The 13,238-nt window shown below is 46.9% G+C and overlaps 1 protein-coding gene and 1 long non-coding RNA gene across 13 annotated transcripts in view; one reads left to right on the plus strand and one right to left on the minus strand.

Annotated features, from left to right (window-relative positions):
- Positions 1-6: 6 nt before the first annotated feature.
- Positions 7-1,860, minus strand: LOC135283501 (uncharacterized). 2 transcript variants are annotated; one of them, XR_010349241.1, is made up of 3 exons: positions 1,540-1,843; positions 1,131-1,310; positions 7-668 (listed from the first exon to the last, which is right to left on the minus strand). It is a non-coding gene; the product is annotated as an uncharacterized LOC135283501 (long non-coding RNA). The 2 variants fall into 2 exon arrangements; XR_010349240.1 differs by having other exon boundaries at positions 7-1,310; positions 1,540-1,860.
- Positions 1,861-2,348: 488 nt separating this feature from the next.
- BCAS3 (BCAS3 microtubule associated cell migration factor) overlaps positions 2,349-13,238 on the plus strand; it is a 300,344-nt gene continuing 289,454 nt past the window's right edge. For 8 of the 11 annotated variants that reach the window (XR_010349455.1, XM_064394988.1, XM_064394990.1 and 5 more), the window contains exons 1-5: positions 2,349-2,495; positions 3,860-3,945; positions 6,573-6,627; positions 7,932-8,004; positions 8,784-8,890. Coding sequence is in view for 10 of the 11 variants with exons in the window: in XM_064394988.1 (XP_064251058.1) it covers positions 3,875-3,945; positions 6,573-6,627; positions 7,932-8,004; positions 8,784-8,890 (306 nt within the window). In the remaining variant the exon portion in view is untranslated. Of the gene's footprint in view, positions 2,496-2,794; positions 2,983-3,859; positions 3,946-6,572; positions 6,628-7,931; positions 8,005-8,783; positions 8,891-13,238 lie in introns of those variants that run through there. The other 3 variants (XM_064394986.1, XM_064394987.1, XM_064394984.1) reach the window with 3 other exon arrangements.

Genomic DNA, 13,238 nt, shown 5'->3' on the forward strand with positions numbered 1-13,238 from the left:
TGGGGATGCTTTTTATTTTTTTAATTTTTATTTCAGGCTTAAGTTCTGGTGTTTATTCAGCAGTGAAATATGAATTTATTATTACAAAAATATTCATATTTATCTGGTATTCATTAAATCCCAGTTAGATTTATGACAGAATTGATCTTGGCACTTTATCTGAATGTTTAACTGTAGCAATATATTACATTTTTAAATTTTTATTTTGATGGGAAAGCAAGAGGGCAGTTCTTTATTCCAGGATGGTTATTTGTAGAACCCAGTTCCTTAGTGCTGGAACAATAAAAGCCAGGTTGGAAGCAGGCCTGCCATCTTTAAGTGTTACCATGGTTACAGAAATCCCAGGGGATTTTATTCCTGAAAATATTCCCTTTCATCCGTGCTGGGAACACAGCGCTGCCTCAGGAGATGAAAGCAGCAGCCTGTCCAAACTGCATCCTGCAAGGATTTATTTCTGTGGATGTGGGCAGTCACCTCAGTCCACGAAGCTGGGCTGTGATGTTGAAATTCTGCCCCAGATGGGGAGGAAAGGCTGCGAGGCCACAAGTGCGTGTGGCAACTGCCTGCCAACAACCTCTGCAACAACAGTAATTACCTGTTTCCAATTAGCTGGCACTGAGCCTGCCAAAGAGCCACTGTAACGCCTCGGTGAGATCACTGTGTTACTGCTTGCAAGGGAAATATGCAAAAGAAAAAAAGATTTATAGTGAATTTCCCAGGATTTATAGTGAATTTCCCAGGATTTATAGTGAATTTTTGCTCCACACAGAAGCAAAATTTAGGTTTCCATAGAATTCTGCAGCACTCAGAAACGTGAGCCTCACTGAAGTTTTCTCAAGCAGTTGTAAACTTGGGCTTCTCCATCTTTTGGCTTTTTTTTTACTCTTAATAAATTAACCCAACCCTGCAGTTTTTCCTGGGGAAGCTGCTGGATGATGGTCAGGATTAATGCAGCAGTTTCCTCCTGGGTGTACTTTCCCCACCTCTTTCCTCATTTGACTTCTCTGAAATGAATATTCAGAGCTGAGACAGGGGAATTGACACCCGATAAGTTCACAGAGGCTCCTTTGGTGAGATCAAACCCGAGTTCAAACTTTTTGTTGCGAAATAAATCTGTGATCTGTGCAAACCTGCTCCTAGGCACTTTGGGGATGTTTTCAGCCACTGCCTCATTCTTCTGGTATGTGGGTGGTGGTGTTGTCACAGGAGTCAGGTGCATTCCCAGAGCAGGTCACCCCCGCCTGACCCGGTGCCACTGTCTGGAAACCTGAACCAGGGCCCTGTGTGTCACTGGGGGCACTGCTGGACACCTGTAAACATAAATCACACCCTGGCTGGGCTGCAGGAGAGCTGAATCACCCACGAGCAGGGACACCTCCCACTGTCCCGGGGTGCTCCAAGCCCTGTCCAGCCTGGCCTTGGGCACTCCAGGGATGGGGCAGCCACAGCTGCTCTGGCACCGTGTGCCAGGGCCTCACCACCCTCACAGGCAACAATTTCTTTCTATAATCAAAATCTACCCTCTGGAAGTAGCCATACCCCGTGTCCTGTCACTTCAGGCCCTTGTCCAAAGTCTCTCTCCATGGCTCTTGGGACCCCTTTTGAGGCCGCTCCTCAGCCGTGTCTCCAGCGCTGCCACAGCACCCGAGCTCTGAGGGGCAGCAGCTCAAGAACCTGCGCTGTCCCTGAGCTCTGCGGCTCCAGCTGGGGACGCCTCGGCCCCGGGGCCTTTCCCCCTTCCTGGGACTGTCTGCCTGCGGCGTTCTGCCCCTCAGGGTCCCTCACGGTCCCTCAATGCCCCTCACGACCCCTCATGGTCAGTCACAGCCCCTCAGGCTCCCTCACGACCCTTCACGGTCCTTCAATGCCCCTCACGGTCCCTCACAGCCCCTCAATGCCCCTCAGGCTCCCTCACAGCCCCTCAGGATCCCTCACGGTCCCTCACAGCCGCTCAGGATCCCTCACAGCCCCTCAATGTCCCTCAGTCTCGCTCACAGCCCCCCAGGCTCCCTCACAGCCCCTCAGGATCCCTCACAGTCCCTCAGGATCCCTCACGTCCCCTCAGGATCCCTCTCAGCCCCTCACAGCCCCTCAGGCTCCCTCACGACCCCTCACGGCCCCGCCCACCAGACCCCGCCCCAAGTGACGTCACCGGGGGCCGCGCCCCCTCCCGGCCAATCCGGCCCCGCCTCCCCCTCCCGCCCCTCCCCGCCCCACGTGCGCGGGGCCGGCCCCGGCGCGCGGCGGCTCTCGCGAGATCCCCGATGTAAACAAAGCCGCGGGGCGCGCGGCGGGGGGGGCAGCGCCGCCCGCCTTTCGCCGCCCCGGCCGCGTCCCGCCGCGCCCCGCCCACCGCCGGGCAGCGCGGCCGCCGATTGGTCAGGAGCGGGACTCGGCCCGCCCCCGGCGCGCTCCGATTGGCTGCGGGCGCGGTGCGCTGGGTGTCATTGCCCGGGGGGTCCCAAACAGTGTCAGTGGCGCCGGGAGCCCGGCAGGTGAGCGCGGCCCGGGCCGGGGGCGCGCAGCGGGGCCGCGCTCGGGGCAGCGCCGCGGCCGCTCGGAGCGGCCCCGCGGGGCGGCCAGGCCGGGCAGCGGCCGGAGCGGGGGGCGGCGGGCAGGGCAGGCCCGTCCGTGAGGCCTGGGGGACCCCCGGCAGCCGCGGGCGGGGGGCGCGGGGCGCGGAGCGAGGGGCGGCCGGCGGGGCGGGCGCGCTGCGGGCAGGCCGCGGCGCCGCTCGCCGGGAGAGAGGCCGGGCGGGTCGCGGTGTTTGGTGTGGGGTTGCTCAATAGCGGCGGCGGAGGGTGCCCAGGCCGCCGCCGGGGCTCCGGAGGGTCGGGCGGCCCCGCGGTGCCCCGGGCTGAGGCGCGGCCGGGCCGAGGCCCAGGGCCCGGGCTGAGATCGGCCCCGGTGCTCGCTTCCCCGCGGGCCGGGGCGGCACAGGGTGCTGGCACTGAGGGCACGGCAGGGCCGGGTGTCCGCGGGGTGATTTCATCCTTTCCGTGACATTTCCGCCTTTCAGGGTTCCTCAGTGCGTGTGTCAGGCTGCTGGTGTGGTGCTGAGTGTTTTGTTAGTAATTATTGTTTTGCTGTCAGTTCCTGAGTGGTTGTCCTGCCTCCCTTCATGGGCTGGCCCTTGCAGAGTGTGGCCTGAAGTGGAATGATGCTGATAGCTGATACCACCGTGGGGATTTGGCCTTTTCTTTTACTTTGTGAGCAGGTTTGGGGTGGGGGACACCACAGAGCAGCTGAGGGGGTTCCCTGAAGAGCTGGCTGGGGTCTGGGCTGCTCCTCGAGTGCTTTCTGCCCCTAGGAACGTCACACAGAGTTTGCCCCTGGAGAACAGGAGTGTGAGGGAGAGCTTGAGGATGGCACAAAAAGCTGACATAAAGCAGGAGAATGTGGGAGCTGCAGTGGAACCCATATTTTCAAGAGTGCAGTGCGCTGCAGCTGTGACTGCACGTTATTTTTGTATAATTGTTCTCTGAGACAGCAGCCCATTAGGAAATAGTGGGTTGTGTAGTGGTGATGACAGCTGTGTACCTGCACCACTATCTTTAGTCATGGAATCATGCAGTGGTTTGGGTTGGAGGGCTCCTTAAAGATCATCTAGTGCAGTTTGGGATAATTTCCCCCTTTATCACGCAGCTCTGTGGGGTTTGTTTTTTTATTTTCCCATTCTATGAACTGCAGTGATTGAACCAGTCGCCCGCTTGGTGCACGACCTTTTTTCCTCATTAAAAAAAGTGCTGTAAAGAGTCCTGCGGGCCTGTCTAAGTGCAGTTTCTCCGTTGCCTCCTTGAAGAACCCGTGGGATAAGCAGTGCTGTGGAAGTGTCAGTGAAATGCTGTGCTCGTTGCAGGTGTGAGCCGCCGCCATGGCCGCGGAGTCGCCGCGCCGCCCCAGCCGCTGCACGGGAGGAGTGCTGGTTCGCCCTCAAGCTGCCACGTAAGAACCTTCTAGAAGAACAGCCCTTCCTGAAAAGCCTTGCTTTTCTCGTGGAACAACCCCAGCCTGAGCTGGTTTGGGGTTTTTCCCCCCCCAAAGCCAGCTTGTGTTGGCGCTGCGTTGACTCCGGTGAAGTCAGCGCGTGGCGTTTCTGTCTCCCTGAGTGGGATCCCACCCTTTGCAGTCCACACCAAAGCTGTGTATTTAAAAGCTAATTGCTGCAAAGTTTTTGTTGTTGTTTGCACCATTTTGCTGTACAAACGTTGCAATGTAGAAGAGTGATGCCAACTTCTTCCTTAGGCCAGGGGGCTGTGCCACGTGTGATCCTTTCTTTTAAACAACACCTTGTCCTAGAGTGGATTTATTAAAACATACAAAACTTGTCATTAAAGTCCTCCAGGAAGAAGAATTGTGGATTTTTTTAAATATTAAAAGAACAAAACCAAGGAAGAAGGAAGAAGCTCCATCCTTGTGGTCAGAGCACCTGACAAACACTTTTTGTGCCTGAGCATCCTGATTTTCTCTGTGTGCACATGGGAATGCTTTCATGGCAAAAGAGCCTTTTGGCTGTAAGGCAGCCTAGAAGATTTATGGCCTTTGTCTGTTAAAGGAGTCTTGTAGCAATTTTTCTTTTTTCCTTGGGATGTTTACACTACTGCAAAATGGCACTGTGTGGAAATGTCCACTTCAGGGGTGTTACTGTGCCCTTGGAGATAACTCTGTGTTTCCAGATACAAAATTCACTTCATTTTTGTTGAAGATCACAGGAAACTGATTGTTGTAGCACAAAAAATTGTGATAGAACTTTGTCCTGCAGCCATTTTTTTTTAATGTGGCAAAATTCCTCAACAAATGCATTTCCTCTCTGTAACAACATTTTCTTCAAAATGTGCTTTAAAAGTGTTATAATAGAAAAACACTGTAAGGAGTTGATTGTCTGTTCTGAAGATGATTCTGTTCTTTTTTTAAACATGGTGTTTTGTTCTTGAGGTACCTGTTTGTGCCTCAAAAATGTCACTCTTTTTGGTGAATCTGTGTGTGCTGAGCACTCAGCAGCATTCTGTTGCTCGTGTTAACTTTTTACATCATCATTAAAGGAAGATTGGGCTTTTTTTGTGGATTATGTTGTTTTTAACCACTTCAAAGACATCTCCCTGGAATTTTTTCAACTTTGGGAGAGATTTAGTGCACACACTCTGAATAAAACACCTCCCAAACACCAGCTTGGGTTCAAGACGTGCTTGGGGAGAGGGGAAAAAAGTGCATTGCATGAGCTGAACATGAGGGCAGCATGACTCTGGCTGGCTGGCATTCCCAGGACAGCTTCAGCCACTGTGTTTACTGCTCTGGCTGTGGCCAGGCATTTTAATAAAGGTGTGCAGGGCCAGCTTGGGTGACCTACATAAATCAGAGAAGAATCAGCACAGGAGAAACCACAGCTCGTTTGTAAGGCCTCAGCCTGAAGCTGAGTGGGACAGTCTGGGATGCAGAAATCCTGGGATGGTTTGGCCATGGGCTGGAGTAGGCTTTGGAATGTAAAACTTCATATTTCAGATTTATCTCTGTTTGCAAAGAGGGGTTGCAGCATTTGGGTTCAAGTACTTTCTGTATGGTCGTGTGTAGACCTAAATTCTCCACAGTGCTGCATTTTTCAGTGCTAAACACTCCTGGGTTTATTAAAACAATCTTGCCCAGCTTCAGAAAACAGCACTTTTGGCCATCCAGAGTTCCTAATTTACAGTTCTCCTTTGTTGCTATGAGAAATCTTGAGTTGGCACAGGAAAAAATTACAACAGCACAAAAGTTAATTTCAGAGCTGCCAAAGCTGTTGCCTAAAGAAAACCTGAAGGCTTTTCTTAAATAATCTCAGACTTCCCGAGGGTAGCTGTTGTTGCCAGAGTGTTTCAAGTGTTCCTCATGGCTCAAAGCACCAAATTTCTGCAGCATCTGCTGCTCTCAGCCCACGCTGTGGCTGCTCAGCCCTTGCACAGGGACTCCCTGCTCACAGCACTGCCTTAACTCTGCCCCAGCAAACGTGCCTTGCACTTAAACCCTCCCAGTGGATGCTGCTGGTGAGCTTCCAGCAGGGAATGAGCTTCCCAAGTGTACAGTCTCACCTGGAAATGCCTCTCCTTGCTCTTCGGGAGGGTTTTGTTCCATCCCCTGGGCACTGCCAGCTTTGGCCATCGTGCACAGGAGCTCTGGGGTTTGTTTGTGCCCACCAGGAGAGCTCCAGTCATTGTTTAAATCCTCATTTTTACATTTCATTCAAGTAGGAAAATCCTGAGGAATCATTTCCAAATCCCTGTATCACTTCAGGCCCCTCTGATGTGGAGGACATGCCTTATTCCTTGAATTTAGATTTTATATTTCCCCCCCAAGCAGTTCTTCCATCAGCAGCTATCACTTGGCTTTTTTACAGACTTTTATTACTCTTAGTCCTTCCATAACTTAGAGGCCACAAATTTATATTATCAGAATTTGGCAGTAAAATTAAGTGCCTGCACTGCATGCTTAGTATCCTGCTATGTGCTAAAGGCTGCCCATGCTTCCTTTTGCTGACCTAATTGAATAATTCATGACCATTTCTGAACTCCTTTGGCTGAAATTCTCCTTCTGTTTTCCAGGGAGCAGTCCTACATGGAAAGTGTTGTTACCTTCCTCCAAGATGTTGTGCCACAGGTAGGGTGTGGATCTTTAAAACCCCTTTTTTTTCAGTGCACAAACAAGCAGTGTCAGGGATCCTCACTCTGCTTTGTAAATTTATTACTTCACCTAATAAAGAAATCATTTTAATATGTTTATTCATATATTTTAGTATATTTATACATAATAAATATGGCACTGGAAGGGTCCCTTCCTGCTTGCCCATGTAGCAGAAGGGAACTAATTTTGTTTTACTCTTAGAGGAGCACTGCAGCTGAATTTAGCTTCAGGAAATGATCCTGATTCTGATTCCAAGCAATGATTTAGTGTCTTGTTTCCTCGTGAATTTCCTCTTAGGAATTCCCAGTGCATTTATTGTGTAATAACACAAAAAACAATGCCCTCAGTAATATCAATTTGTGGAGTGAATTTTGGACTCAGGGTTAAAATTAGACATAATGAAAGTTTCAATTAAGAGATTGCTGCATTCCACAGCCTCCCATTGCCCCTCTCTGGTAAAAGGACACAGTCTGTGTTTTATTTCCCACATCAGCTTGCCTTGGAAGCGTGGCATGTGATTTGTTTTGAAAAGTAAACCCCACACTTATTTTTCACATTTGTATTTTTAGTCCGTGTTGTTGCTTTTCTGGCATGTATAAAGTGATTATACAAGATGTGTTCATATTCAATCCCAAATAGTGCTCAGTATTTTGTTATAATCACTTGGAAGTGCTGCTGTTTCTGCTGGTTCCTGCTGCCACAGCTTCTCCTGAGGACTGTAAAACCTCCAGGCTGGAAACACTGCAAGTCTCACTCCACAATTCCTTTTTGTATCTCATCTTTTTATGGGAATCTGCAGAACACAGGGCTGAAACATGGATCTGTTCTCCTGGAGTTGCAGTTTATTCTCTTTTAAATGGCTGCATTAAAGTTGTCACAAACAGAACTGAAAGGTGTCAGTAATATAAACTGTGCAGTAAAGGTCTCTTTCTTCCCTCAGTCTGGCTTGCAAAGCTTTTAAGTGAATTAAAGAGAATTTTAATGTTAAAACACCTCATGTGAGAACCTCCAACACTGCTGAAGTTAAAGACTGTGGAAGCCACTGTGTTTAATTTTATTAACTCAAGTCACGTGGCATTTACCTGCCCCAGAAGATTTTTTGTTAAAATATTTTGTCTTTCCTGCATCAGTGAGTGGTGTTCAGCATGGTTGTGTTGTGTGAATACTGGTGACAGTGAGCTCCATGGATCATCACTGTGGTTTTTAGTGTAATTCCTTCTTACAGGGGGAGGGAAACCACTGTTAATCTTCTTGTTTCAACCCTTTTGCTTTTTGTCCAGGCCTACAGTGGAACCCCACCAGAAGAGAAAGAGAAAATTGTCTGGGTCAGATTTGAAAATGCAGATTTAAATGGTATGGCTTCATTTTCTCCCACTTGTTCCTCTGAGTTTTGGGTGCAATAATTCCAGTCAGCTTTCTCAGTATAGAATAATCATAAACATTGTGATTTTTTTTGGGTAAAACCCCTCTGAAATGACATTTTCAACCATGAGACAATGAGCAAAGCTCACTGAAAGCATGGAAGCATCAGAGACAGAAGATTTATTTGGGGTGGTGAAAGAGGATTTTTCCAGGCCCAGTCAGAACAGGCTGCATAAAATAAATGTAAACACAACATGAAGGGTTCTGAAGAATATTCCAAAGAGTTTTGTTGTATGAACCTAAAAAGGAAATGCCTGAGATTTTATAAAAAATAAAGAGAAAACAAACCCTCAAGCAAACAAACCTTAACTGGCCAAAGATGGCCATAAAACCACGTGGAGATTATAGATAATTTCTAGTTCTGATAACCCTGATTCAGGTTTGATTTAAGTTCACTCTCCATCCCTGACCTTTCTTTTTAAAAAAAAGGGAACAGGGATGAACAGGTGGCAGAGCTCAGTCTGAAAGGGGAATCAGTCACCATTTTCTCTTAGACCATGCTGTTATCCAGTAAATTTTTCTCCAATATTTTACATTTTGAAGCTTTCTCTTTGTGAAACTTTAAGAATATATTTCAGTATTGCTCCAGCATGAAAACGTGAAGCACTGTGGTTGCTTTTAGTTCTGACAACTGAGGGAACACCATCAAATATTGCTGAGAGCTTGATCCTGACTCCTACTAATGGCTTTGCTGTTGAAATGTCCTTCAGATACATCCAGGAATATGGAATTCCATGAAATCCACAGCACTGGGAATGAGCCCCCGCTGCTGCTGCTGATCGGCTACAGCGATGGGATGCAAGTGTGGAGCATTCCTGTGAGTTCTGAGCTCCCCCTCCCTCCTTCCTTCCCCTTTTCCTGCTCAGTTTTGTGTCCCAACTCGAATATTTCACCTTGAGTTCCTCACAGGAGCATTCCTGTGAGTTCTGAGCTCCCCCTCCTTCCTCCTTTTCCTTGTCAATTTTGTGTTCCAGCTTCAATATTTCACCTTGAATTTCTCACAGGAGCATTCCTGTGAGCTCCTTCCTTCCTTCCTTCCTTCCTTCCTTCCTTCCTTCCTTCCTTCCTTCCTTCCTTCCTTCCTTCCTTCCTTCCTTCCTTCCTTCCTTCCTTCCTTCCTTCCTTCCTTCCTTCCTTCCTTCCTTCCTTCCTTCCTTCCTTCCTTCCTTCCTTCCTTCCTTCCTTCCTTCCTTCCTTCCTTCCTTCCTTCCTTCCTTCCTTCCTTCCTTCCTTCCTTCCTTCCTTCCTTCCTTCCTTCCTTCCTTCCTTCCTTCCTTCCTTCCTTCCTTCCTTCCTTCCTTCCTTCCTTCCTTCCTTCCTTCCTTCCTTCCTTCCTTCCTTCCTTCCTTCCTTCCTTCCTTCCTTCCTTCCTCTTCCTCTTCCTCTTCCTCTTCCTCTTCCTCTTCCTCTTCCTCTTCCTCTTCCTCTTCCTCTTCCTCTTCCTCTTCCTCTTCCTCTTCCCCTTCCCCTTCCCCTTCCCCTTCCCCTTCCCCTTCCCCTTCCTCTTCCTCTTCCTCTTCCTCTTCCTCTTCCTCGTCAGTTTTGTGTTCCAACTTGAATATTTCACCTTGAATTTCCCCCATTGGTGTGCTTATCTTCAGATAATCCTGAGCACAGCTCAAACACTTCAGTTCATGTACCTGCAGATTTTTGAGGGCTTTTTACACTTTATTCCTGCTAAATCCATTTCCACACTCAAACTGGGAGCAGTTTGCCATGCTGGAATAGTTTCTAGTCCCGAAACAAAACTGGATTTTGTTTTTTAACAGAAAAGAGTAAGTTTTTTTTTAAAAAGACAACAGGATTTGTTTGTCCCAGGAACTGCAGTATGACAGTATCAATAGTATTTTACAATCCCATGTTTGTCATGGACATGATTTGCAATTTTAATTTTATGAAGGCCTCTGTTGCATATGGATTTGATTTCATGCTGTCATCCCCATCCCCTGGTTTGTGTTGCTGAGTGGTTTCTGGGGCACGTGGTCTTCATTTGGGGAATTTCCCCCAAATTGCTCCAAATGAGAGAATAAAGTTGAGTACAGTAGGTCATAAAATTCTGAACTTAAAAAAGCAAAATTGCTCACAACACTCTTATCCTTCAGAATAAAGCAGAGAGAATGGAGTTCTTTCCCTTTGTAAAATACACTTTTTTAAAAGAAATGTGTACATTTTACAACTTTCTGTGTAGAACATGTGTTTATATACCAGTTGCTTAGAAAATAATGTTAATTTCTACAGCAAAAGCTCAGTTTAATTGAGTTTTATGGGTGTGGTAGGGCTTTCCCCCTCTTTATTGCATCTCATTATCCTCTTGATTGCATCTCATTAGCACGAATGAGGAAACAAGCTGGTGAGGTTTTGTGTTTGAAGGAATGTTTAACAGGAATGGAATTAGACATAATATACTTCGCCAAATTTCAGTATTTTGGAACTGTTTATTAAAATTTAAGAACCGAAACTTGGGAAGATTTCAGCCGAAAATGGGATTTTCTCTCGCGGTGCGTTTACACCGAGAGTCCACACGAGGGCGCTGGGACACCGAGCTAAGAGCGGCCGCACACCTCATCAATCATCAATTAATTAATTAATTACCATCCCCTGAGCATCACGTGGGCTTGAGCTCAGTCATCCTCACAAAACACCCCATTCTACCCAGCTGAAATGCTTTTATCCGAACGAACCTGTGTGTTTTCTGCTAAAAAAGGGAGATTTGTTGCCATGGATGGATGGTTTAATTTTTCTTTCTATCTTTTTATTTTATTTTTTTCCTTCATTGTGTCCAAATGAGCCACAAGTTAGGCCATGGAATACCTGATTTTGCCTTCTTTCTAGTAGGACCATACAGCCAGGCTTTTTTCTTTCCCCCCCAGTGTATTTCACTTAATAATTCCTGGCTTTTGATAATATTTGCTATTTCAGGAAAAATAACAAAAATTAAGTTGCAGGACAGCTTCTCTCAGTGTTTATCAGTTTTTGCAGAAGTTTGAGCAGGGAGGAAGTGCAGTGAAATGGAGAAAATGCCAAATGTGGAAATATTTTACCATCCACCTTGAGAATGTCAGCTGTGGGGATATTGCATCATTTTGCCAGCCCTTTATTTGTATATTCTGTGAAATTCTGAGAGCACAGCCAGGGAGGTGCAGCTTGGACCTGGCCACTTTGTGTTACAGCAGTGTTGGAATGGCTCCTCTGGTAGATTTTCACAAAATAATGATCTTTAACATCAGCTTTAAATATCTTTGCTGAGCAGGATTTGTATATCCAACAAATTCAGAGGGAAAATAAACTGGAGGAGGTTTTCATGAACTGGAGGGGGTTTTCATGAACTGGAGGGGGTTTTTCATAAACTGGAGGGGGTTTTTCATAAACTGGAGGGGGTTTTAATAAACTGGAGAGGGTTTTCATAAACTGGAGGGGGTTTTCCACGTTGTTGCTTCTCCTTTGTGTTTCCCCCCCTTGCCTAGCCTGAGCACAATAAAACCTGGCAGCTATGTGATTGACTTAATATTTAAGAGCTTATTTGGCAACACTTTTTTGTGCCTTTTGCTGTTACACAAACCTTCCTTCTTGGCCCCAGTGACTATTTAGCGTGTAATTAAGCAATGTTATTCCAGCTAAGGAAAAAAAAAAACCAAAAAAAACCCCAACCAGTTTAATCTGCAAAAGCAGCAATCTGACATTTATGTGCAAATCTCCTCAGGAAAGTCATTATCTGTAGCATTGTGCTTTTTTATTCCTACAACTGGCCCTCTATTGAGCACTTAATAACGTGTGGCAGGCAGCAGGGGTTGTGTGTGAGTGATTATGAAGTGTTTATGACAGCTCCTAAGCCCACACTCCTGCTAATGGTGCTGCACACCTCGCTGCGGTGTCTGCCGAGCTGAGAGTGCTTTCACATGAGCATCTCCTCCCAGGAAGATCTTTGGAGCACCAAAGTGAGATTTGCAGAAGGGGAGATGCCATTAGGGACCTTCAAAGGGCTCGGGGTGCTGTTTGGGGGAGCCTGGCTGTGTTAGGGCAGCACGAGGTGTCCATCCCAAGGGCTGGGCTTTGATCTCTGCTCTCAGATGGGGGTGGGAGGTTAAAACTGGGCTTAAAATGCTCCTGCCTAAGTGGGGAGGAATCTGGGAATACACTGGGAGTTCCTGGTTGATAGTGGGGCCGTGGAGTTCTGTGTTTTGGTTGGAAGTTGTTTTTTGCCTTGCTCCCAGTTTCGTGTTTCAGAGACAACTGGAACTGGTTTCTGCCTGACGTGGTTTCCAAGGATCTGTTCTGGATGTTCCTGTTCAGGGAATGCACGTTGGCTGCTTTTTTTTTGTTTTTCATTGTAGGCTGGGAGTTTCAGAAGTAGAAAAATCATCTTAATGTAATTCTTGTGACAATTAAAAAAAGAAACTTGTCACATCCCAAGCTGCAGCCCTTCCCTGTCCAGGTCTCTTTCTGGAGGGAACCACTTGCATGTGCCACTCAGAAAAATGGAGTAAAGACCTGACCTAGTGACCCTGAAAAATGTCTGAGGACTTTACAGAGCACCTATGCAAATCATTTGCTGAGGTTTTGGGTTTTTTACACTGAAGAGGCACCAGTGTGCAAGAAATGTGGTTTTATAAAACTTCTGGTTTAATTAGCACTGCCATAATTTAAAGTACTTGGTGCAACTTCATCCTCAGTCCAGCCACTGGAGTAACACTCCCTGAGCATCTAAACTCTTACAGTCTCTAGATAATTACAGAGATCTGGTTTGAATGCAAAAGCTGAGTGAATTTCTAAACTAAAGTGATAAAATTGTTCATTTTCTTCCAGTCCTTCCTTGCTTGCTCAGCAGCAGCACGACTGGAAGTTGCCTTTAACCCATATGCAGCAATATTTGGTAGTGGTATCTATTAATTGCTTATTATCATATTGTAATGTCATATCATGATACCTTCATGTATAAAACATACACCAGAACATTTAAAAACAACCTCCAGATCATTCTCTTTTCCTGTTACACATTCCCCAGCTTCTATTTCTAGATGTGCACAGTAGTTCAAGCATTGAGTTCCAAACTCCCATTTTGTTTCACTTTGGTGTATGTTTGGCTCTCTTTTTTTTTTATTTAATTTTTTTTTTTCACCATGTGAAAACCATTTGCTCTGGTTGGAAACTATTACTTGTCCTTGGTG

Source organism: Passer domesticus, chromosome 19 (assembly GCF_036417665.1).
Source record: "Passer domesticus isolate bPasDom1 chromosome 19, bPasDom1.hap1, whole genome shotgun sequence".
Classification (NCBI taxonomy): Eukaryota; Metazoa; Chordata; class Aves; order Passeriformes; family Passeridae; genus Passer; species Passer domesticus.